Raw genomic sequence first — 26292 nt, forward strand, 5'->3', positions numbered from 1 at the left:
TAGAATAAACTCCTTGATTACTGTCAAATATGGACTGCTCCAATGCGTTTCACTACCTCTCCGTGTGGAAGAGTGAGTGAGACTTAGTGGTCTTCAACTGGTGCTTCAAACTCTTCACAAGGTTAAATCCACTGCCAGGTAAAATAGGTTAACTTAACCAGTGGTCTGTTTAAATGTGTCTTTTGTACTGTAGTTTTCGTTCCTTTTTTTGTCTATACTGGTGTGACCCGGTGTGGTAATATTTAAACCGTTCAGCTTAAATGTTCAGCTTCTGCATGAACATGTATATTTTGCCCGTTTAAAACAAGTATTCCAACATTAGAAGCAAGTTGCCTTAAACTCTAATTGTGGATGCAGTTTTCTTTGATTACTGAAATCATCATCGCATAGGATTCATAAATACTTACAACACAAAAAAGTGCTTAAGCGCATTGAACGCACCATGAATATAATGTAAGGACTGCAGCTGGGCTTCAACAGCACAGGTAAAGTTGTGTATCATGTCTTATCATTGTCAAAAGATTACTAACACATTATTTGTTCAGGACAACCTTATATGTGGTTTTTTTTTCTCTGATTAAATATGTGCGGATGAATCAAGTGTGCAGGCAGGTGGTGTTTTAAAAGAGGAACTGAAGACCTAATTTGAAAGTTTGTATTGAATAGGACACAAGAAAGTGTTACACAATAAAATACAGGAACCAATCATATACCAGTATGCAAATGAAGCCCAGGCAACACCTGTTTTGCAGTGAATGATTAGGTGCATGCAGAGTTGTGGGCGTCCCCAATTTGCATATAAAATCTTTGTGCTTTTTAATGTAGTCCTGTGACACTTTTGTTGAAGTCCTACATTAAGCAATGTATTATTTGTTATAGAAAAAAAGTATGTAAAGGTTGTAATTTACATGCCTGTGCTTCATCAAGCTGATTGTTTTCCATTCTTTATTTGTACTAAGATGTGAGCACTTCTCATGCTGGTCAGGTTTGATCTGGTTCACCCATTCGTTCAGACAAGTATATGTTTGGAGGAGTTGGAAACAGTTGCCCTGACACCAAGCTGTTGTTGTTGGTTCTCTCTCTCTCTCTCTCTCTCTCTCTGTCTCTCTCTCTCTCTCTTGAATTGATTTATAATTCCAAATAAATAGATTACGATCCATAAATAAATGTAGCAAGATTCACAAAAATTAATTAAATTCACAAATAAATAAAATTAGATTTGCAAATTGAAATATTTGCACCAGGGATGTACCCCTTCTATTTTATGATAAGTGTCCTGAGATTTTTAACAATCACAGAGAGTCAGGACCTCAGTTGAACATCACATCCTAAAGACAGTTCTGTTTTTACAGTATAGTGTCCCAGTCACTATATTGGGGAATTAGGCCCCACACAGACCACAGGGTGAGCATCCCCTACTGGCCTCCCCTACTGGCCTCACTAATACTAGTTCCAGCAGCAACCATAGTTTTTCCACAGGAGGTCTCCCATCCAGGTACTGGCCAGACTCAATCCTGCTTAGCTTTAGTGGGAAGCCAGGCAAGAACTGCAGGGAGATATGGCTTTGGCAATAGTGGCGCAACCTGATTTTTATTCTTCCTCAACATAATGCTTTGTACATGTGCTGTACATGTATTCATTTATTCATCTTCAATAACCTCTTTATCCTGGTCAGGGTTACAGTGGATCCAGAGCCTTCCCCAAGAACACTAGACTCGAGATAGAAATACACCGTGGATGGGATACCAGTTCATCTCAGGGCACCATGCATACACACACATTCACATTCACAGAACGTTCTTGGGAGATGGGAGGAACCCAGAGAACCCGGATGAAACCCTCCACACAGACATTAACTTGAGGGTAGGCTTGAACCAGGGACCCTGGAGCTGTGATGTGGCAATGCTTCCTGTTGTGCCACAATGCTGCCTGAGCAAGAATTCTCAACAAGTGCTTGTCTTTTATCTACCAGCCAGTTAGCTATTACTGTGACTGCCTGACCAAGCAGCTGTGCTTGAACACCACCTTTGTATATAACTTTCCCCATGCTGTAAGATCACAAACATTACAGATCCTACAGAATGAATTGGTCACCTAAAGTTAGCTAGCTAGCTCAAATATAAGCTCCGGTTGAAAGGGAAAGTGGTTGGTCTGCTGTAACCTCAAAGTGTAGGTGCTTTTGCTGAGGCACTGAGCATCTCCTGGGCTAATGGATGCAATGAGCCTGATCTCTAGCAAGTTTTCTAAAATATTTTGTAGAGAGCAAAACTACAATGTAGGTTGTTTCCGAGGTGTTTTTACTTCATTTATCCGATCTGTGTTAACTAGATAGTGTTTTCACACAAGAAGATAAAAGTACATAGATCAGACAGTCAAATGGCTTGAACCACTCCCTCTCTCTACACTGTTGCAGATAAACTTCCCAACACCTCTTGTCACTACCAGGTATCAAGAGTTCTCAACTCTTAAACAATTAAACAATAATTAAACAAACTCCAGAACAATGACAGCTGACTATCACCTATCATTCACTAGCTTCCCCACCAAATTAGGAAAAAATAAATGCCTGTTCTGTCTAGTAAGTAAAAACATCTCGATCTAAATCTAAACAATCTAAAACTCAGTCAGTCCTACTCCTTTCTAATAGTCTAATATCAGACTCTTTCATTATTACACTCCTGTTTGTTTAGGCTTTTAAGCTTTCTTGCTTTCTCTCTCTCACCTGATTGGCAGCTGGCTCCTGCCATTCACTGTGTAGTAGGACTTCTTTCATGCAGGAATTTGGAGCATGATGACATTTGATGTTTTTGAGCTGGCGTAAGACTTATGCTTGCAGATTTACTGCCAAATCCGAGCTGACACAGCACTGTGAATTACTGTTACAGAGTTGTCAGGGCAACTCACAGCAGCTGAAGAACATAATGTAATAAAGTATTTTTTACTCCCTTCATACATTTTTCAGTCTTTCTTACTATAACATTAGAAAGTTATGTACAATACCACCGTTTCAGCAGGGCAGAAATATGTGATTGTTGTGTATTGTTAGCTTCACGAAAGAACAAACATGTATTACAGTATGGGATATACTGTATTCTCCAGTGTAATAAAGTATAGATATAATAAAGGAGTGGAGCTTCCTCTTTCTGTCGTACATGGACTCTTATCTGATGTAATTAAAGGGTGAGACACGACTCAGGCTCCTCTTTCGTTTGCGAGGTGTGATCTCTCTCTGGATGACTCAGTTTCCCAGCTAATTCACAGTGTAAATTAACCCAGAGACGACACCCAGAAACTTCTTCTAGCATCAGTGATACCAGGTTATTGATACAGCCAGTGCTTGTGTTAGTTACTTTTTCCGCATACCTAACAAACGCAATGTTGTCATTTTTAGCATACACCGGATGAAGAAATCCAGCCTGAGTAAAGCTGCAGTGAAAACAACCCTTGTGGAACTTGTATTCCTTGTGTCCAATTTTAGGGCAAGGATTCCAGGGCGATATTGGATATCTCCTGTGTACATGGATTCAAAGCTGCAAGAAATGACTAGCTCAGAAAGGACAGTGTGCCTAAGCCATTATTGGGCTTGAGTGATGCAGCAAAAAAATATACTACAGTACATGAAATGCATCACAAAACAAAACAATAGAGCATTTTCTATTATATATCTAGTATCTATAAAAATTAGTCCTAAAGAAACTTTTGCATGAAGGGGACAAAAAAAAGCTCCTCATCATTAATGTTATCAAAATCTCCAATTTTATTTGTCCTCCAATTTAATTTGTCATTATTTGTGAAAGACACGCCCTTTTTACTGCAGAAGCCACTTCAAAATCAGCTAAGAAATTCAGTTACAATGGCTTTCTTTGCAATCTCATATTTCAGTAGTTTCAGGAGTTAGGGCTGAATGGACAGCGCTTATTTCTAATTGAGCTAAAATAAATTGATTGTGGGGGTTGTGTTTGGATATGCACTGATAGGCCACATAGGACGCTCTAAAATACCTTCCAAAAAGTGAAGATGGAAAATGTTGCATTTTTGTGATTACTGGCTTTTTGAATATTGTAATGGATGGCTTGATTTGGGAATCGTCAGTGGTTGTGCACCTGAAAGGGATTGTGTACAGTCCCATCCGAAAAGGGACTCGCTATACACGGAACACATTTGGGTTTGAGATGAAAAGATAAATATGAGATGTCAGAATTTCAGCTTTCATATCCTCATATTTATATCTAGTTGTGTTAAACAACTTAGAACATGGCACCTTTTCTTTGAACCCACCTATTTTTTCAAGTGATAAAAAATATTGGAACATGTGACTGTATATGCAACTACCACGCACACCAATTTCAGCACATTTCCCCATACTGAGATAAGAATGGAAAAACACAACGTTTACTCACAACCTGCTTATAAGGCCTAAGGGCTGCTGTAGAAGAGGTCAGCAAATACTAATTCAACCACTTTCATGAATTCTATAATTAAAGGGTTTTGTCCTTTCAGAGATGGGCCTACATTTTCCAAAGGTACTTATGCAAAACCTTTAGGAAAGCAACCGGAATTACTTTTTAACTGCTATGGAAAGTTTGATAAATCCAAATAGTAAGAGCTATAATCAAAAATTCTCCTATTTTTAATGTAGTAGTTTTCAATGTACAGTGTATGCACATTTGAATGTTTATTGATGTAATTCAACAACTGACCCTAGGCTTTCATATGTGAGTTTTGAGTAAACATGTTTTTGGTCCTTTTCTCAGTACAAGTAACTGTAAATATTATTTAAAGATGTGATAGGTAGAGAAAAAGCACATTCCATTAATCATTGTTAAAGCCGTGTGTATGTGTGTGTGTGTCTGGGTGTAGGTAGGTGGGCGTGCATGTGGACAATGCCAGGCAGTGGACTATGCTCGGACATGTCCTTGCTGTAATACGACACATGTCTCATGCGTGGCTTACTGAAGTTTACGCTGTCACAGAGATGAGCTCCTCTATATTTAGCTCCGAGCAGTGTGAGCTTGACAGTCACTTTGTGCAGGAGTGCTCACAGAGACACACACACATCACACTCACTCTGTAGTGAAAGGACATTACAGCAGGTAAGCTTTTCAAACAGCAGGCTTTTTTTATTTTGGTTCTCTCTGTACTGTTTCACTGCAGATAAGCCATGTGTTCAGGAAAGTGTTAGTTATAATCCGTGGGAAATACCTGGCACAGAAGTGGTTACTGAAAACAAGGAGTGGAAAAGTTGGGTGTTATACGTTACTGCTGCTTTGCATTCTGAATGATGTTCTTACAAAATGGTATTGGGTTGTGGACTGTTTTTTTTTTTTTTTTTAGGACTGCTTAATATAACAGAAGCACTTATAATTTGAACATGCGCTGTGCATTAAAGGATTACGCCATCATTTGTTTATTTTTTTTTTCTAACTTTTAATTTTTTCTTTAGTACATGTGTAACATATGGGTAATTACTATGGAGAACACTTGTCATATTTCTCTTCTGTGGAAAGAACAGAGCAACTGGGGACTCAAGCCTAATAATGCAAGTCTAAAGGCAGTTATTGATAATAGACAGCTATAAAATGTGAATTCAGATGTGACACAAGCATGACAGAGCAATTCAGTATTAAAAAAAAGCTTTCCTGGTTATTTTTTGGGTTTCTGTGAGATCAGGTGGAACTCGAGGTACTTCTGTATTTACTTTGCGCTACCTTGATTATACATAAACACAAATTATTCCGTCTGGAAAAAATTGTCTGAAAGGATTAAGTATACAGTTTAGAGCTTAATTTACTTTAGGCAGAAGAAGACATTCCTTCAACTTCCTCCAAAAATGTGGTTTTCATATAACAAATGCCCTAGCAACTGCCTATAGACTTCCAAGGTTAAGTGAGTTTTGTATAAACAGATGTCAAAATGCGGGGCCTTAATAATCACAGATACACTACAGAGGCTGGAGATGGAAATTAGTTAGAAAGTGTAAATCTCTGGATTATTCAGCCTGCTGGTATCTTTAGACTTGGACTGGCATTAGAATGTTTTCCAAGTAGATAAAAAAAGCATGTCTGTAAATCTCTCTGTATAAAAGCATCGGCCCAGTTCAGTAAATGTAACATTTATTTTTCTTTTCAGGACTTTTATGAATACCGGTAAGCAACAGAAGCCAGTGCTTACAGGCCAACGGTTTAAGACCAGGAAAAGGGGTAAGTTTCCATTTTCAGCACTGTCCATCTACTCTGTAATAAATTATAGCGATTTAACTAGACTAAATTGTTTTTATTTTGCCTTATAGACTGTTTGTTTAAAAGTTTTATTTCCAAACAAATTGACTTTTATCCAAGTTTGTCTGGGCGCTTATCCATAAGCGCGCATACACACATATAACACTCCCCTAAGATACTTGTGTTCTACAGTCTTTCACTCCATGTTGTTACAGTCCCTGTAGCAGTTCACTGCCTTCCATTAATAGCCTGTTTGTGTCTGCTCTTACACAACACTAAGCTGTGTGGAGACCCCCTACCACCTCACTGCTGCTGCCATTTTTCCACCTGATCACACACACACACACACACACATACTGTACATGTATACAGATCAGGAACAGCAGCTATGAATCTGCCCACACTGGTTCAGATACAGGACTTTTCAAACAGGCTTTACATGATTTAAATACATTAGCACAAGTAAGCTATGATTGCAGCACAGTGCTGTTTGTCATCCTGAGCCTGGCTTGGCCTACAAAATGTTCCTCATGGGCCTGTGACTGCTAAATCTGTTTTTTTAAATTGCAGGACACTGGTGTCATACTTCAAAGCCTTACTCTGTAGGTGCTATTGGCTGTTCAAATGTGGGGTGTCACAGCCACAGCCAGTTAGTGTGTACTTCCACGCATTTGGTCTGATGTATTCATGAACCATGTACAGTAATGATGGCTACTAGATCTCATTAAAAAGTGCAGCATTCATCCTCAAATGCTCACATTTGTGCAGAACTATCAGTTATACAGACAAGAAATGTCTTTAGTGAACCCTAGCGTAGTGTGTACCAGTCTGTATCAGTCCCACAGCTGGCTTGGTTCTGATTATTTCCCTCTGGTTATTGCAGATGAAAAGGAGAAGTTTGAGCCCACGGTTTTCAGAGACACAATCATTCAGGGCCTCAACGAAGCTAGGGGTGATCTTGATGCTGTAGCCAAGTTTCTGGATGTCACCGGTTCGAGATTGGACTACCGTCGCTATGCTGACACTCTGTTTGACATCCTCATTGCTGGGAGCATGCTTGGTATTTTTTCCACATTTACAGTACTATCTTCATTATTATTTTTAGATTTCAATTAATTATATATTTTATCATGAGCTGAGTCTTATTTAGTTATCAGGTGTCTGTTACTAAATGGCAGCTACTTGGTAATGCTGGGGTTATTCTTAGCTTAGTATCGTGATGAAGAGCAACAGTTCATTAATGTTTCCTACAGAATCACTACACTGTACTTTGTCTAGAATGAGCTCACATTCAGGGTATCTCTGTAAACTTAGCTGCAGTTAAATGGTTTATATTAAGTTACATTAATCAGATGGACAAGTATGAAATCTGTCTTAAAGAAATAGTTCAGGCAAAGTGATTAACAGTGAGCAGAAGTTGCAGTTAGTAAGCTATTAAATGTACATGCACATAGGTATTCATAGTAGGTATTCAATTATGATATGTAGTCTGTGGCTATGCACAGTTTGTCAACCCCACATTGACGTAATAAAGCTAATACACCTTATATAAATATAAATAACAGCTAATTTTTACATTTCACACACACAGGTTGTGTTTTTCCCCCCTGTTGGCATTATCTCTTTAGTGTTTATTGAAACGAACAATGTACAGTCATGCAAGCCATTACAGCATTAACCTCTAACCTCTGTTTCTCTCCCAGCCCCTGGGGGAACGCGCATTGATGATGGGGACAAGACCAAGGTGACTGTCCACTGTGTGTTCACTACAGAGGAAAATCACACTGCTGCTCGTAGCTATGCTCAGGTAATGCTTGGTAATGCTCAGATGCAGCAAGTACAGATCGACTTGACACTATATTACAAAGTGCTTTATAAATGAATCCTGTAAAAGTTTATTATTATGTATAATGTACATTTTTAACACTTGGATGGCTGGAAATGACTTTTGTTTATTATTCTGATTTTCATTTTGTTCATTTACATATCGCCAGGTTTTCAATAAACTTATCAGGAGATACAAATATCTGGAGAAGGCGTTTGAGGATGAAATAAAAAAGGTACTTTCCTTGTACTCATCTTGTTCCAACAGATGGCGTTTATATTGTGGGGAGATAAAACAGTTTGTCTTGCATCTTTCATCAGTCAGCCTAAATACTGCTATGGTATAAGAGCTCTGTGCTATTTGTCATGATGACTCACTGTTGTCTATGTAGCTCCCATTTATTACTCTTCTGACAGGCTCTAATTATAAATGTAAACCTAATTATGAAAAAGACCACATCTTAAGGAACATTTTATTCTGTCAAAGCTTTTCTGCTTAATAAGAATAGTATGCTGAGAACAGGACACATTAATGGGTATGAAGGACTTGATGCAGTACCTATATGCTTTATTATATTATACCATTAGTGTTTATTTTCTACTTAAAAATAATTTTTGCTTAAGCTGTAAATAGCTTGGGCTTTGGGCTTTAAGTGGTGTGGTTTTGTTTGTGTCCGTCCTACTGACTCATGATACTGACTAAGGTACCTGGTAGGTTTTAACATGTGAGCCTAGATATTCCATAATAAGGTGTGCCCAAGGCATAATAACCAAACCACATAATTATGGACTTTTGAAACCATGGTCAATAAATACTCATTATGTCAAAGTTTCTGGTTGCTATATAATTAAAAATATAACTATTCAGTGTTCATCTGGCTGTTTTATGCCTTAGTAAAGAATGGGCAAGGCTTTTGTTCAGGCAATGTTTTGGAGGAACTCAAATAAGGGCCTTTCTTTCTTTCTTTCTTTCTTTCTTTCTTTCTTTCTTTCTTTCTTTCTTTCTTTCTAAAACCTGTTAAACATGGACACCTTCTGCATGTTGCTGTTTGCCCTGGGCAGCTTCTTCTCTTTCTGAAAGCCTTCAGTGAGTCTGAGCAGGCGAAACTGGCCATGCTGACTGGCATCCTGCTGGCCAATGGCACACTGCCACCTGCCATCCTTACCAGCCTCTTCAGTGATAACATTGTGAAAGAAGGTTTGTGGAAAATATTATACATTAGGCTTTAAGCATGTGCATGTGTGTGTGTGTGTGTGTGTGTGTGTGTGTGCGTGTGTGTGTATGGAAGGTTAGGGCTTAGGGATTACAGTTATGGTGATACTGGGAAGGTCAGCATTTACTAGGTCCATCAAGAGTTTCTCTCTCCACAGTGAAACAGCATCGTAATGGATAGATTTCACATTCGATTTGACATTCATTATCTCCAACAACCACTTATTAGGAACACCTGTACAACTACTCATTCATACAGTTATCTAATCAGCCAATAACGTGGCAGCAGTGAAATGCAAAGCAAGGCCAGCAGCTTCAGGTAATGTTCACATCAACCATCAGAATGAGGATAAATGTGATCTCAGTGATTTTGACCACTGCGTGTTTGTTGGTGCCAGACGGGCTGCTTTGAGTATTTCTATAACTGCTGATCTCCTGGGATTTTCACACACAACAGTCTCTAGAGTTTACTCAGAATGGAATAATAAAGAAAAAACATCCGGTGAGCAGCAGTTCTGGGGATGGAAACGTCTTGTTGATGAAAGAGGTCAATGGAGAATGGCCAGACTGGTTCGAGCTTATAGAAAAGCTACAGTAACTCAGATAACCACACGTCTAACCTTGAGGTGGATGTGCTACAACAGCAGAAGACCAGGTCTGGTTCCATTTCTGTTACACAAGAACAGAAGGCTGAAGCTGCAGTGAGCACAGGCTCACCAAAACTGGACAGACTGGAAAAACGTAGCCTGGTCTGATGAATGTCGATTTCTACTGAGGCACACAGATGGTCAGAATTTGGCACCAACAGCATGAATCCATGGACCCACCCTGTCTTGTGTTAACAGTCCAGACTAGTGGAGATGGCGTAATGGTGTGGGGAAAGTTTTCTTGACATATTTTGGCACCATTAATACCAATTAATCATCGCTTGAATGCCACAATCTAGTATTGCTGAGTATTGTTGCTGACCATGTGCATCCCTTCATGGCCACAATTTACCATCTTCTAATCGTTACTTCCAGCATGATAATACACCATGTTCCAAAGCAAGGTTATTGCAAACTGGTTTCATGGACATGACAACGTTTTCACCTTTGCTAAGCATGAGTTATTTTTTGCAGTTTAGGCTTTTCAGGAGTTCTCAAATTTTAATTCAATAGATGCATGGAAATCCCTGTAGTGGTCCTTGTAGTGATGGGACACTTTGCATGTCAGTGCTTTCATTTATAGGTTTAAATTTTTTAATTTTAGAAACATGTCTATTTTTGTAGAATAAATATTCACTACCAGTAAAGGTTATTTGGAAAAGGTACACCGTATGAATGCACACTAAAGTTTTTAGAATCATCCTTCTGTGTGTGATGTGGGAATTTATGATTGTTTTACTCACCTCTATGTCAATCTTATTATACAGGAATTGCTGCTTCCTTTGCAGTGAAGCTATTCAAAGCATGGATAGCTGAGAAAGATGCCAATGCAGTGACTTCAGCCCTGAGGAAGGCCAGTCTGGATAAGAAACTCCTGGTATGTTTGTGTGTGAGAGATTTCCTGCGGTTTCAATAATAGATGATATTTAATATTGTAAACATGCCAAATTTGAGATAATCAGCAGATCTGTGAAGGTGTTTGCTCTAAACATTCATGACCTTAAGAACTGGACAGCGGAGAAAGTCATTACTTTGTTTTAGTTTTTTTTAGATTATTACTAAATTTTGACGTAATATTTAAGTTATTTTTGTTCTTCATTAGCCAGTTTAGTTAATGAATATAATTCAGTCTCATATAAATCTGCTCAGGAACTCTTTCCTGCCAACAAGCAAAATGTGGAGCACTTCACATTGTACTTTACTGAAGCTGGACTGAAGGAGCTGTCTGACTTCCTGCGTGTGCAGCAGTCTTTGGGCACCCGCAAGGAGCTGCAGAAAGAACTGCAAGAGCGTCTGTCTCAAGAGTGTCCCATCAGAGAGGTGAACATGCCTCCGCATTTATACACTTACTTCTCTAGTCATGATCTCATTGGTTGTGGTTAACACGATACTTGAGGACATTTCTACGATATGTGATATGTATCACAATATATAATTTAGGTAACAAACTGTCTGCAAAACTGTAGTAAAAGAAATAAAAAATAGTTAAACTGAGTTTGACAGTAATTTTTTTAATGCCTACAAATACAAAGAAGTCATATTAAACTTCAGCCATTCAGTACCATTTAATATGTAATTATTAAAAAAGTAAAAAATACATCACCATTCCAGCGATATATCGATATCACCGATATCTCGATAGAAATGTGTATTGCATAATCACTTATCATGATATCAGTATTATATCAATATATCGCCCGGCCCTACTACTGAGAATTATATTGTACACAAATATTTGTGCTCATCAATATGTACAGCTGATGAGCAATAGTGCTTAAGGCTACACGGTAAGCTGGTTGGTGATATGTATATTTTTTAATCTAGAAAAAAATTATATGCATTTTTCCTGTTTAGATTGTGGTGTATGTGAAGGAAGAGATGAAGAGGAACGATCTACAGGAGCAGGCTGTGATTGGCTTACTCTGGTCCTGCCTTATGAACGCTGTAGAGTGGAACAAGAAGGAAGAGCTGGTTACTGAGCAGGCCCTCAAACACCTAAAGGTACACAGATTGAGGAGGTGTTCTCCTGAAATGCATTAAATACATTTAGTAATATATTAATACGCCATCCTGTTACAGTGACTATGCCAGTAAATTGCACTTCCCTGGGTGGAGGTAGTAGGAAAACTAACCAATTTATTCATACTGTAAGTGTTGTGACATTTATACAGGAATTGTTTTATGGACAGTACAGACTGCTCACAAAACTATAAATCCTGAGCAAAAGTACAGATAGTGCTTCTTGCAGACCTTTTCAATGTTAAGAGTGTTTTCTGCTAGTTCATTTATGAGCCTTTACAACCCCGCATGGTTAGTCATACTGATGTCTCACTCTTTTGTGTAGCACTACGCTCCTCTGCTGGCTGTGTTCAGTACTCAGGGTCAATCTGAACTGGTCTTGCTGCTGAAGATTCAGGAGTACTGCTATGACAACATCCACTTTATGAAATCCTTCTCCAAGATAGTAGTGCTATTCTACAAAGGTACTTATTAACAGAAAAAACTCACTTGCTCAGTTATAGTACGTATATACGAAAAGCTTGGGGAAAGTTATACACAATTTACCCATTACCCTGAACGTAACCAATCAGCCAAGATGTGTTTGGTGTCCAAATGAATATATTTTGTCCTCAACTTATATACTTGATTCGAATTATAATGTTAAGCTAATCATGTAAACTCATCTCTAAATAACTGATTTTTTGAGAGTAGGATAGTCGATATTTACAATAAATGCCCTCAATGAAGCATTGTCTAGCTATACTAAGGGAAAAAAAATATTCTGTTGTCTAAACTGAGTCCTTAACAGTTTTATTCATTTTCTATATTACAGCAAGTCATTCATTATCCTGAACCATGTCCTCAAGCCTGTCTAAATTTACTCAAAGATCCGTAATTGTGACAATAGATTTAGCAGGTTGTAGACTATACTCTGTTCAAAAAATCACCGTCTTTATCTACATCACAAGTGATGAATAACTGGCTGTGATTGGCCCAATGGCACTTAAATAACATACAGCATAATAGGCACCCAAATCTAATTCCAACCCAAATACTAGTTACAAGTAGCAAGCTACTCCATCATATCAAGTAAAGGTTGGACGCTTGCTATTTTTTCACATACTGTTTAGTATGCTAGTGTACAGTTTGGGACAATATGCACATCTGTCTAATGAGTTAATGAGCAAAGTCAAAATGATTAAAAAGAGCTAGGAGCTGCTCAGGACAGCAATGGTGGGAAAACTGGTCAGTTTGACTGCACAGAATTTATTTTATTTCCTGGTTGTACACTGAATGTCAATACTTCTGCAATTTCAAAGATTTAAAAGTAGGTTCTGAACTACAAAATGCTTCTGCCTTTGTTGTAAAGGCTATTATCCAGGGCAATGACCCTTATGAACATTATTGATAGTTTCAGATATATATATATATATATATATATATATATATATATATATATATATATATATATATATATATATATATATATATATATATATATATATTTGTGTGTGTGTGTGTGTGTGTGTGTGTGTGTGTGTGTGTGTAATGTTCATTATGTATATATAATGTTTATTTCTCATATCTGTAGCTTTTCATAGCACTATGACGCTGATACAAAATACCAACCCCCTGGAAACATCTCGGCTACATTTGGACATTGTGTAAATTATATTTTTCAAATGGTGTTATATGACTATGCACCCTTCTCTGTTGTTAGCTGACGTCCTTAGTGAGGAAGCCATTTTAAAATGGTACAAAGATGCCCATGCTGCCAAAGGGAAAAGTATCTTTCTGGAGCAGATGAAGAAATTTGTGGAGTGGCTTCAGAATGCAGAGGAAGGTATGAAGGTGTTACAGAAATGTTGAAAAGTATAAACTCTGCTTCATTCTCAGTTTTGCTTTACTGCATATACTGTATACCAGGCACTACTGAAGTCAATATGTGTGTATGACACTCTCTCTGGCAGAGTCTGAATCCGAGAAAGAAGATTAGCATTCAGGACGACTGAAGATCACGACACACTGCTCTCTGAGGCCAGCCTGTTAGTCCACTGTAGTAGGAAGAGTCCTAGACACTCAAGCACAACCAATGGAGAAGCCATAGATAACCTTTTAATAAAAGACACATATTCCTTACCGTGTACTGTTCAGGTACTCTGAAAATCTGTTTCTCAAATATTCAACAGAATAAACCCACTTGTATGTATGACTGATTTTTATTAATAAAAAGGCTTTTATATGTACTGTATCTTGTTGAAATGTCACATCAAAAATCCAAAACCATAATCTCAGTTTCTACTAATGTGGGAGGGATTAGAAGTTTATAGTTTGTCTTTTTTTTCCCCTCAGAAAATATTATACAGTGAAAATACAAAAGTTTTATTGTATTTTTTTATTTCCCAATAAAGAATCTTTTTAAAGCCCAAATGCTTTAGTGGTGTAAATCATGCACTTTTATTTTATCTGTCAAATGTGCACTGTGTAGGTTATGAAGCTCCTTGTGTAACCTTCCCTTATTATTTTTTTTCTCTTTACAGTAACAAAATTCAGATTCCACAGTAATATTTTAAATAATCACATATTTAATTTGTCATTACATGAATAATACCCACTGGGCAAACTTTATTTTATGAGACAGTGAAAGAATGTTATGGGAAATGTTCCTGAAGGATTAATGTTTAAAAAAAAATTGTAGCTACCTAAAAAGCAACCTTTAGCAAATGTTCCTTGTCAGATGTCATATAGCCATAAGATTATAATATTAAACCATAACTTGCTTTGAAGTTCCCAGAATTTATTTGCGAACAGAACTGACATGTTGCCACTAGTGAAGTGTCGTTCATGAACGATTCGGTCATTTTGAACGAATCTTTAATATGACTCGGGAGCAACGAGTTGTCTCAGAGAGTGATTCGTTCATTTTTGACCGCGCATGCGCAGCAACATCCCCCATAGGTTCTGTACCAGAAACCGAAATGATTAGTTCACGTCTGGAGTCTTCAGGTTCGAGTGGTTCGTTCTTCCGGTCACCACCGCATAGACAATGCACCATCCCATTCAGGAAACGGTATAAACGAACGACCCGAACCCGAAGACTCGAGACGTGTACTAATCATATCTGTTTCCGGGGAACAGACGTGACAAATGTGACGTGACAAAAGAAACAACGACTCGGACCATGAGGTGAACCAACAGACTGCATAGCCTGAAGACCTAATGATAAGCTATTAATTAATAATTTCTGTTTCTCATAATTCGGCCTTATTGCATTAGCCTATAGTTTATTTTGTAGTTTATTAAGTACTAGATGTGTCGGGGAATTTAACATGTAACATTTTAATTATATTCTGCTGAAATTAACGAAATGACTCGAAAAGAAATCCGTTCTTTTTGCTGAACGAGATTCAAAGATCCGAGTCAGTAAAATGATCCGAACTTCGCATCACTACTTCCCAGAATATCATAAAGAGAGCACGCTGTTCCGGATGATGCTCTCTGATTGGTGGAGAGCGTGCTGTCCCGGCTGCTGCTCTCTGATTGGTGGACAGCGTGTCCCGACTACTGTTCTCTGATTGGCGGACATTTTTGCGGTTCCGGCTGTAGTTGGCGCGAACGTGCACGGCAGCGCAAGACAAAGAGCATCCTGCACTCGTCAATGTGGAGTCTCCGTTGATTTTTATCGGTTATTGGACTGTAGGTGTGTAATTACGACTGACTGACTCAGCATGGCTGATAAAGAAGGTAAGCGCTGTTTAAGCAGACGGTATGAATGGTTTGTTTTATATTCTGAGAGATTTATTCAGCTGCTTACTTCCTGAGCTAATGCTGCTAATTGTTAGCCATTTGCGAATCAATACAGGCCGCGCGCGTCCCGCCATATTAATAGCTCACAATATGGCTTCAGTGTTTGTAACTTTTTATAAAGAACTTCATTTGCAGGAGTAAACTGTAGTGTGATGCACTTCGAATTGGGCCGGAAATGAAAGTTATACTCCTGTAAATAGTTGACAGGTTGGCCTGGAGGATGTGGCTCGGTGCCGGTGGTAGGCGGCAGCTATTTGAATGAATTAGCATGCTAGTCTCAGCTAGGTTTATTTCTTATAAGAATAAGTTGTAAATTAAATCATGGTTGCAAATTGCTTAACAGCTTGTGTTTCTGTCCAAATGAATTATTAGAGATGAGTATTTGTATTGGAGTTCATTGTAGAGCTGTGTGTTTACGCTGTCTTTAGAAATTCGATTCATCAAGCTTTAAAGCTGTCTCTGAAGAGTTGATGTAGAGATATGGATGGAGTGTTTAGGTGTGTGTGTGTGTGGCTGAGTTGAAAGTTTGATAGTTCACATGTGGCTTGCTAACTTTTCCATTGTTTGTGTTGCAGCTGCTTTTGATGATGCAGTTGAGGAGAGGGTGATCAATGAAGAGTACAAGATATGGAAGAAAAACACACCTTTCCTCTACGACCTGGTGATGACCCATGCGCTCGAGTGGCCCAGTCTCACAGCACAGTGGCTCCCTGATGTCACCAGGTACTTCAGCCCACTCTCGTACCTGGCATCTCCAGGTGCTCCAGCCCACTCTCGTACCTGACGCCACCAGGTACTTGAGCACACTCTCGTACCTGGCGCCACGAGGTGCTTCAGCACACTCCCGTACCTGGCGCCACGAGGTGCTTCAGCACACTCCCGTACCTGGCGCCACGAGGTGCTTCAGCACACTCCCGTACCTGGCGCCACGAGGTGCTTCAGCACACTCCCGTACCTGGCGCCACGAGGTGCTTCAGCACACTCCCGTACCTGGCGCCACGAGGTGCTTCAGCACACTCCCGTACCTGGCGCCACGAGGTGCTTCAGCACACTCCCGTACCTGGCGCCACGAGGTGCTTCAGCACACTCCCGTACCTGGCGCCACGAGGTGCTTCAGCACACTCCCGTACCTGGCGCCACGAGGTGCTTCAGCACACTCCCGTACCTGGCGCCACGAGGTGCTTCAGCACACTCCCGTACCTGGCGCCACGAGGTGCTTCAGCACACTCCCGTACCTGGCGCCACGAGGTGCTTCAGCACACTCCCGTACCTGGCGCCACGAGGTGCTTCAGCACACTCCCGTACCTGGCGCCACGAGGTGCTTCAGCACACTCCCGTACCTGGCGCCACGAGGTGCTTCAGCACACTCCCGTCTGAAGCTCAGGTTCATCTCAAACTTTAGATCTTTTTCATGTGACGAATAGCAAAATACCAGAGTATGAAACATAGCCACTGAAAAAGTTAAGAATACTGTTTTAAAACCCACACACCACAGACACCTAACTTTATTAGTTACATTTAGCTGGTATTAGTCGTCTGGATGGCCAAAAGTTAATCACTGTACAGTTTTAAATTCATAGCATCGATATTTATTATGGTATGATTTAAAGTGCTTTCAGTTTCTCAATTACCAGTTATTGTTAATTAACAAAGGAACGAACAACAGACATTGACATTTGTATTGTCCTTTTAAATATCAGTGTTTGCCACAAGCAGCATGTGTTCTCTTTATTCCCCCTGGGGAAAACCAAGACCATTAATGGAAATGGGCAGGCATTCGGTTGGACGAGGGATAATTAATATTGTCTGTAGTGGCACGTGTGTGTTTGTCAGATGTAATATATAAAATAATGATGCATAAAAATATTAAACACGCAGCAAAAGCATCACTGAAGTTCAGCTCAGTATATCTCGGGCATGCAGTAACAGCGTGCGCTCTGGTGTCAGTTAAAAACCAAACTTTGCGATTGTTCTGTCACAGGGTGTAGAAGTGAAACTCATTGGACTGACAATTTGTTAGTAGCTGTTTGTGTTCAGACTAACGTCAGTATAGATCTTTCTTTTCTTTTTTTCAGACTTTACGTGGCCGTAGAGCATAACAGATACCCGAGTAGTGATTTCAATTATCAAATACTGATGCTTTAAATGTTTACTGTGTGTTTGATTTATCTTTGCACATACCTAAGCTTTGTTTTGTGAAGACGTGTGTGTGTGTGTGTGTGTGTGTTTTGATAGCTGTTGCTGGCCGATATTTAGTGTGGCAATAGAGAACAGACTGCAGTAATTAGCTTTTATCATCACCAGGACATTTTTGTTAACTTGCTCAAACATTTCTTTACATGACTTTCGTTACAGACCGAATAATATTAGCAGTTTGGCAAAACCGAAAGTAGATGAGTAAAAGTCTCTGACCAGTGTGGATACAGCAGTAGAAATTCATGTTCTCTGTATAAATTTTTTTTTTCTTCTGTCACATCATGGCCTGTGTAAATTATGTGTAACATTTTCTTAACATACCTTAAGAATTACAGTGAAGCGGGGCGACTTTTTTTTTCTACTTCTTCTGAGCAGCATTACTTTAAAGTTTTGTTCTTTGTTGCATCTGCTATAGAATTAAGAAAAGATTTGTTGTCCTGTGCTTTGCAGGCCTGAGGGGAAAGATTACAGTGTCCACCGGCTGGTCCTCGGCACCCACACCTCCGATGAGCAAAACCACCTGGTCATTGCCAGTGTTCAGCTGCCCAATGATGATGCCCAGTTCGATGCCTCGCATTACGACAGTGAGAAAGGGGGTAAGAGTGTTTGTGTAATCTGGTGATAAGATGTTAGGTATTTGATATAAGCATGGGTGTGCAAGTTGTCTATGAAGAGTGTCCTGTTTGCTTTCAGAGTTTGGTGGCTTCGGATCAGTAAGTGGCAAGATTGAGATTGAGATTAAGATTAACCATGAAGGAGAAGTGAACCGGGCTCGCTACATGCCTCAGAACCCCTGCATCATTGCTACCAAGACGCCAACCAGTGATGTGCTGGTCTTTGATTACACCAAACACCCATCCAAACCAGGTATGAACACCTTTTCAGTGGCGATTGTGTAGAATAACCAATTCATTTCTAACCCCAAAGTCTGTTAAAGTGCTAGTGGAACAAAAATGGGTGATTTAGAGCTTTTTATACAAGTCTCTTGTCTTTATGCTGATTATACTAAAAATGACATTTTTGTAGATATTCTTAATCTTACTTTAGAGTACAATTTAATTTATGTAGGTATGTGGCCTTTCCGTTTTTTTTTGTTTTTTTTTTCCTTTCTTGTGCAAGTCTTGTGTTTAAATGTGAGGTCACTGGATGTTTGAGAGTTGGCGTAGAATCAAGATATTTCATTCTTGTTTTGGTCTGAATGCTTTAGCTGAGAAAGCAGAAAAGGGATGCTTTTCAGGTGTCTCCCATATTGCTGTAGTGACATGAATTTTGTGTCTCAAAACTTTTATTGTGTTGTAGGGCTGCAATTAACTATTATTTTCGTAATCGAAAATATGTAAAAGTAATATGTAAAACGCTTTGAGCGTCTAGAAAAGCGCTATATAAATCTAACTGTATTACTCTAAAAGTATTATTTTTTCACATATTTAAAATAAAATCCACAAACCGAGTGTTACAAATATAAATTTCAGACTATGTACGTTGGTCTGTGTTGTGCACAGACCAACTAATCAATAATGATTTTCATAATCGATTATTATCGGTAAGTTCTTGCAGCTCTATTATGTTGTATGTCAAGTCTTCAGTGTAGCAATTTTTTTTATTGAAAATTGATATTCTGTATATAGTGTTCCTGAGCGTGAGCATTACTGAGCGTATTTTGATGGGAAACTTCTATGTGTGCATCATACTCCAACTCAGGTATATGAAATATTGACATGCCCCACCTTTAGGCATGAAAGAGCCAGCAACCAGGATAGTGTGAATAAGTCTATTAGAATATAAAAGAGAACTGAGTTGTTGTGGACTTTATAGTGTATTTGTAACAAGTAAACATGTAACCTTTCTCCGTGTTTTTGAATGTTAAGCTCAGTTTAGTAAGCGATTCAAGCTCTTTACTAGCCAATCTTTGTCTTTTTATTCTCTGGTGTTGATTTTAGATTGGGTGTTGTAGTTTATGACCAACTATTATTTTTTTTTTCAAAGACTGGAGATCAAAATAAACACCACACCATACCACACTGTTTTATCAAGAGCTAGTGGGCTAGTTGCAGCATCTTAAACTGCATACTGCTAAATAGTAGGCCACTTCACCCGCCATTGGCGTCACTTACTGTTTAGGCATACTGTTTGGTGTGCATTGCGCTCGCTCACAGTAGTGAGCTGGATCTGTGCAGTGGAAAAACAACACGGTACAGCTCATGTTATTGAGCTGTTATTCCACAAGTAGCTTGCAATGTCACTTTTTTCTGCCAGAGAATCTTAAACCCACCATTGTGGCTCATCGAGCTTTGTGAAATCTGTCATAGCCTTTGTGTGTGTGTGTGTGTGTGTGTGTGTGTGTGTGTGTGTGTGTGTGTGTGTGTGTGTGTGTGTGTGTGTGTGTGTGTGTGTGTGTATTCTCTGCTGCCTGTTCTCTGTAGACCCCTCTGGGGAATGCACTCCTGACCTGCGATTGAGAGGACATCAGAAAGAGGGCTATGGTCTGTCCTGGAACCCCAACTTAAGTGGCTGCCTGCTCAGTGCCTCTGATGATCATGTAAGATGCATAATTCGTGTTATCATATCACAGTTGAATATACTGTTGGTCAGATCACGGTATGGTAAAATCTGTACACCTCGTGATGGGCTTATATTTTCCTGTTTTGTTTTCTAAGACGATCTGTTTGTGGGACATCAGCACAGTACCCAAGGAAGGGAAGATAGTTGATGCTAAGACCATTTTCACTGGTCACACTGCTGTGGTGGAGGATGTGTCCTGGCATCTTCTGCATGAATCACTCTTTGGATCAGTAGCAGATGACCAGAAGCTGATGATGTAAGTTACCTTGGATTCTTTTGAGCAGTTATAACCCCTGGCAAAAATGATGGAATCACCACACTTGGAGGATGTTCACCCAGGTTTTTTACTTCATAGCAAATAAACAAAGCACATATAGAGCATAAAACAATTTTTGTTTAATAGCTGAACATTCTCACTTTGTGAAGCATACCTCAGACAAGTTAAATGAAGTTAGTTTAATTAATGGCAGAGGAAAGAATTATGGAATCACCTTGTAATTTGCATGTGTAAAACAAATACCAAAAAGTCTAAAAAATGCCAATTGGTCTGTAGTTACAGTTTCCACAGGTCCTTAAAAAGTCTTAAAATGTCAGTTGTTTTTATTTTAAGGCCTTAATTAGCATTAAAATATCTTAAATTCACGTTTCAAAGATTTAAAAAATGCAACCGGACAGACACCGTAAACAAGATTTAGATTTTATTCTTGCTCGCTGCTGTTTCACTCAGTGTGTGTGCGGCTCACCCGTGTTTTAGAGCAGCTCGGTCCACGATAAATGACGCTCCACATGAACTCTGTGTGTGCTGTGAGTTTGAGTCACTCATAACCTGCATTTAGGCACAACACGCGCTAGATTCAATTTGGTTTTACCTTAACGTAATCTCAAACATTTTTATGGGTGGAGGATTACAGCCTTTCACCTGATTGGTAATGAGAAGTGAGTTTAAAAAAAATACTATTTGCAAATAAACAGAGGACTTCCTGCGGTTTTCCGTCAGAATAAAAGCCACACAGCCTAACGCATAAAAGTGAATTAAGTCAGAAATGTATTATTAATTTCTGTAATAATTATAGCAAAAAATATATACTATTACTATTGCACTGAATAATATTTAATATTACAAAATAGTAATTTTTTATTTATATATTTTATTCTGTACAAACATTTATGTGCATTTATAACACTACTTGTTGCATTACCCTGCCATTAAATAATCAAAAAAAAAAAACCTGTTAAACACTGTTGCGAGGGGATTTTTAAAACAGCTGCTGAGGGAGTGATGGTAAATGTGACATCTTTTTCTCTTCTTACTGCTGTAATCCATCTCTGTTTTTTCCTCTCTTGGAAAGTCATGGAAAGGAAATACTGCATTTTTTTTTTCTTTTCCTTTCATTGTTTGAGCAAATGGTAATACAAAAAGGATATTTGCTCTGGTCTCCCATATCCCTCTATAGAAGTTTACCCTGCTATGGTTTACTTAAACCCAGAAATGGATGTATATGCACGAACACAACCCATTACAGCTGATGTATCGCGTAGCATGATTGAAGTGACGTGCAGGTCTTAAAAATTTTGGGAAATGTCTTGAATGTGGTAATAAAAAGTATTACATTCAAAGTGCCGATAGCTGCAGAGTTACAAGAGCGTGCTTACAGACCTTAACCTTGGACAGTTAACCCTAACAAGTGTCAATCAGTTGAAGCAATGGGAAGGCTTATAAAACTCCTTCAAGAAGGAAATCCAACACTGAGTGTGGCAACAGATGTCGGTTGTTCCCAGTCAGCTGTGTCTAAAATTTGGTGCAAGTATAAACGAAATGGGAACGTTATAAAAGATAACCATGCGGGTAGACCAAGGAAGACGTCAAAGCGTCAGGGTAGAAAACTCAAAGCAATATGCCTTGAAAATAGAAAATGCACAACAAAACACATGGGGGGATACAGGAGTCGATGTTTGTAATAGAAGTGTAAGAAATCGGCTAAATGAAATGGAATTTATGGATAGAAAAGCCATACAAAATTCAGCACTAACACCTAACCAGAAGAAAACCAGGTTACAGTCATGGAGTGTGGATGATTTTGGATGAAAGTAATATTCAGTGATGAATCAAGAATCTGCATTGGCCAAGGAGATGATGCTGAAGTTTTGTCTGGTGCCGTTCTAATGAAACGTATTAATATGACTGTCTGAAAAAGACTATCAGATTTCCATACTCATCTATGATATGGTGTTGCATGTCAGGTAAAGGACCAGGGGAGACCTCAACAGTCAATACACAAGTGTACACTGGCCAGCAAACAGTCCGGATCTCAAGCCGATTAAAATTTATGGTGGAAATGTAAAAAATTAGTCCATGACAAGGCTCCATACTGCAAAGCTGATCCGTTAACCGCTGTTCAAGAAAGTTGGAACCAGCTTGATGGACAATATTATTTTTCGTTAGTGAAGTCCATGTGCTGTCATAAATGTCTGAGGAGGAGCAACAAAGTACTAATTGGGATTGATTTTTTATTTTTTTTGGTGATTCCATAATTTTCTCCTCAACCTTGGGTGATTCCATAATTTTTTCCTCTAATTGATCTGGAAAGAAATATGGCGTTTCATTCAAACAATTTAATGAAATTAGTTTGAGGTATGTTTCAAGAAGCCAGAATGTTCAGCTATTAAACAAAAATTGTTTTGTCATATCTGTGATTTGTTTATTTGCTACGAAATAAAAAAATCCGGGTGAACATCCTCAAAGTGTGGTGATTCCATCATTATTGCCAGAGGTTGTACCAGCATAATTTTATTCAGGGGACCCCACTGGAACCAGAGTTTTTTTAAGCCTCTTGAATATCAGAAATATATCTGGATAGAATTATCCACAGATAAATGCACCAAGGACTCGCTTAAGAGATTCAGTTGCACTTGCACAGTTCATTTTAAAGAAGCCTGAAAGACATTATAGCCAACTCTTATACTAGAGTAAATGCATCTGTCCCCAAGTTACAACCAAAATCTGTGTTCAGCATGATCTTGTGCGTGAATCGGAGTAAAGTACAAATGCTATGCAATCCCAGCAAAATGTCTTTTTACTTGGAACAACTGGAATAAATGGGGATTTTGAAAAAGTCCTTTTTATTTTTAAAAATTGTCAGTGGTTATGAGAATTCACGTTTACCCTCATTTTTCTGTCTCAGTTGGGATACACGCTCCAACAACACATCCAAGCCTAGTCATGCAGTGGATGCACACACTGCAGAGGTCAATTGCCTCTCGTTCAATCCTTACAGTGAGTTCATCCTGGCTACTGGATCTGCTGACAAGGTAGGAACGTTAGTGGAAGAGCCTTTCTCTGATCAAAATGTAAAGAATGTTTGTTTTTATTTTTTTGATGGATGTTATTCTTAAATAGGGGTTTTTTTTTTTGTTTTTTTTTTTGTTTGTTTGTTTTTTAAAAATCCCACCATAAACCGTAAGTCTTTCCTTTATAGACTGTTGCCTTGTGGGACCTCAGGAACCTTAAATTGAAGCTGCATTCATTTGAGTCCCACAAAGACGAAATATTCCAGGTTTGTGAACGGCCTTAAAATTCTCTTGTAACGGCTGCTTCAATCTTGAGTGCAAATTTCCCTGACCTTTCAATGTGCCTACAGGTTCAGTGGTCACCTCATAACGAGACCATCCTGGCCTCCAGTGGAACAGACAGACGTCTCAATGTTTGGGACCTCAGGTGAATTTCCTCACTTATTTTCACTCCATTCTTGATTCCTCGAAGCACAAAGATGTTTGCTGTAATCCATCACACTATCGCTTTGATCCTTATTTTTGTGTAGTAAAATTGGCGAGGAACAGTCACCAGAAGATGCAGAAGATGGGCCTCCTGAATTGCTGGTGAGAAGCTGCAAATGCATCATTGATTACGATTTAGTTATTCAGACTTGCATAGATTGTATATGTATCTATGTGTATGTATGTATGTATGTATGTATGTATGTATGTATGGAATTATTTATTTATTTATTTCTCCTGTCAGTTCATCCATGGTGGGCACACAGCGAAGATCTCTGACTTCTCCTGGAACCCCAATGAGCCGTGGGTGATCTGCTCTGTGTCTGAGGACAACATCATGCAAGTCTGGCAGATGGTGGGTAAATATGCTCTGTTTTGAAAGCTTGTGTACATGTGTCCACTGTTAAGGTTTCCAACTAAACCAATATCTCAAAATGATGCAATGGTTAAAATAAACAGTCAGGCCAATAGTTAATTACTGTGTGCTATTTTGGTCATCTGTTTATTTTACAAATTCCATGTGTGTACACATCAGGTGGGGTGGACAAACGGTATCTCCCTAGGCCAACAGTTGCCTCTATATATGCTTTCTTGCTGTTGCTAAAATTCCTACCTTTTTTCAAGATCAGTTCAGTATGTATACAGAAGTGATTGTGGGGGGGGGGCAATGGCTTCAGTGCACCTTGGCACAGATATTCTGGAACTGTACTAGATGAAAAAAACATTCTTCTCCAAAAATGTACTTAACTAGTGTTCTGGTAGTGGTGGAATGATATTTAAAAAATCAGTTGGTTTGGGTTAAAATCTGGTGACTGAAGGCCATAAGATATGTTTCACATAATTTTCTTACTCCTCAAACAATTGAATGTGCTCACGTTCCCTGTGGATGGTGGTGAGGCCATTACAGCAGAGAGCACTCCCATCAGGATAAATAGGATGAAGGTGATCAGTTAGAAAAACTTTGAATTGATTTGCTGTGACACTTCCCTTAAAGTGAGAAAGTGGACCCAAAATATACCAGCAAAAATGCCCCCAAAACATAAAAGCCTTTAGCTTTTCTTTAACATTGTTATCCAGTGATCAGAGTGAGGCATCCTAAATTTTAACATTAATATGCACTGTGTATTCTGAGTGTAAGCCTATGCACTGCTGGCATGTATTCATTTGCATATGTGTGTACAGGGGAACTGTGAAAAGCTGTTACTGTTGCCTCGTGTAATCTTTTTGTGATCAGGGAACTCCCTTGAAAGAATAGTGCTATCAAGTTCTGTGCAGTGTGTGATAAGGATTTGATCGTGTCCGTATATAAAGACGAGAAATCCCTGATTCCATTTTGCACTTTTTTTTTCCCCCTACAGGCGGAGAACATCTACAACGATGAGGACCCTGAAGGAGCAGCAGACACAGAGGTCCAGGGATGAAGAACAATGTAGAACTTTCAGCCTCCACCACATCCCACTGTCTCACATGACCATGCTCTTTCCTGTTTTCTGAAGTGGTGAACTGCATCAGTCGCATCTTCAGCCACTCTCATGTACTCAAAATGACATTTTCTTGAGAGAAAGAGAAAAAAATGACTCAAAGTATTTCTCTTTAATATGAAGTGTATTTTTCTAAGAGAAATTGGTTGCTCTTAATTTTTAATACGGCACATTAAAGCTCTGATCCTTTTTTAATGTTTCTCCCATTGCCTTCACGTTCTAAGGGATTGTCTTGGGTAAAAGGATGTAAAAGTAAAAACAAAAAATGCTTAGGCCCACGTGCTTAATTATCATGGTCAAATTGTGGTGTATCTTCAGTAGGTGACTTAATTTTAGATTTATTTTTACACGGCTGAAAATCAAGTCATTCATCAAATGTTGCCATGGGTCCACAGGGTGACTTGTGCACTCTTAATTTTGTACTTTTTCCTCAACAATGGTCTGTCATGTTATTGTCTTTAATATTCTAAAATCATTGTGTTTTTCAGTGTCTTTCTTTATGTCCACACTGTTGTACAGAACATTGAGAATAAACTGTTTTCGTCAAACTGATTTAGCCATAATAATGA

The 26292-nt window shown here is 38.8% G+C and overlaps 2 protein-coding genes across 3 annotated transcripts; both read left to right on the forward strand.

Annotated features, from left to right (window-relative positions):
- The first annotated feature begins 83 nt into the window (after nucleotides 1–83).
- bzw2 (basic leucine zipper and W2 domains 2) lies at nucleotides 84–14333 on the forward strand. Of its 2 annotated transcripts, XM_017455090.3 has the most exons (13): nucleotides 88–138; nucleotides 4861–5093; nucleotides 6130–6200; nucleotides 7102–7278; nucleotides 7922–8025; nucleotides 8213–8278; nucleotides 9105–9240; nucleotides 10670–10779; nucleotides 11052–11222; nucleotides 11757–11903; nucleotides 12247–12385; nucleotides 13624–13746; nucleotides 13874–14333. In XM_017455090.3, exons 3-13 carry the CDS (start codon nucleotides 6137–6139, stop codon nucleotides 13897–13899), a joined length of 1263 nt encoding a protein of 420 aa, XP_017310579.1. In that variant the 5' UTR covers nucleotides 88–138; nucleotides 4861–5093; nucleotides 6130–6136; the 3' UTR covers nucleotides 13900–14333. The 2 variants fall into 2 exon arrangements, with proteins under 2 accessions (XP_017310580.1, XP_017310579.1); XM_017455091.3 differs by lacking the exon at nucleotides 4861–5093 and having other exon boundaries at nucleotides 84–138.
- Nucleotides 14334–14913: 580 nt separating this feature from the next.
- Nucleotides 14914–26271, forward strand: rbbp4 (retinoblastoma binding protein 4). The gene is made up of 13 exons (XM_017455062.3): nucleotides 14914–15089; nucleotides 15363–15647; nucleotides 16286–16433; nucleotides 18357–18502; nucleotides 18600–18773; nucleotides 20330–20445; nucleotides 20564–20724; nucleotides 23651–23777; nucleotides 23945–24022; nucleotides 24107–24183; nucleotides 24287–24344; nucleotides 24487–24597; nucleotides 25601–26271. The coding sequence occupies exons 2-13, from the start codon at nucleotides 15632–15634 to the stop codon at nucleotides 25661–25663; spliced, it is 1275 nt and encodes a 424-aa protein (XP_017310551.1). The 5' UTR covers nucleotides 14914–15089; nucleotides 15363–15631; the 3' UTR covers nucleotides 25664–26271.
- The last annotated feature ends 21 nt before the right edge of the window (nucleotides 26272–26292 follow it).

Source organism: Ictalurus punctatus, chromosome 24 (assembly GCF_001660625.3).
Source record: "Ictalurus punctatus breed USDA103 chromosome 24, Coco_2.0, whole genome shotgun sequence".
NCBI lineage: Eukaryota > Metazoa > Chordata > Actinopteri > Siluriformes > Ictaluridae > Ictalurus > Ictalurus punctatus.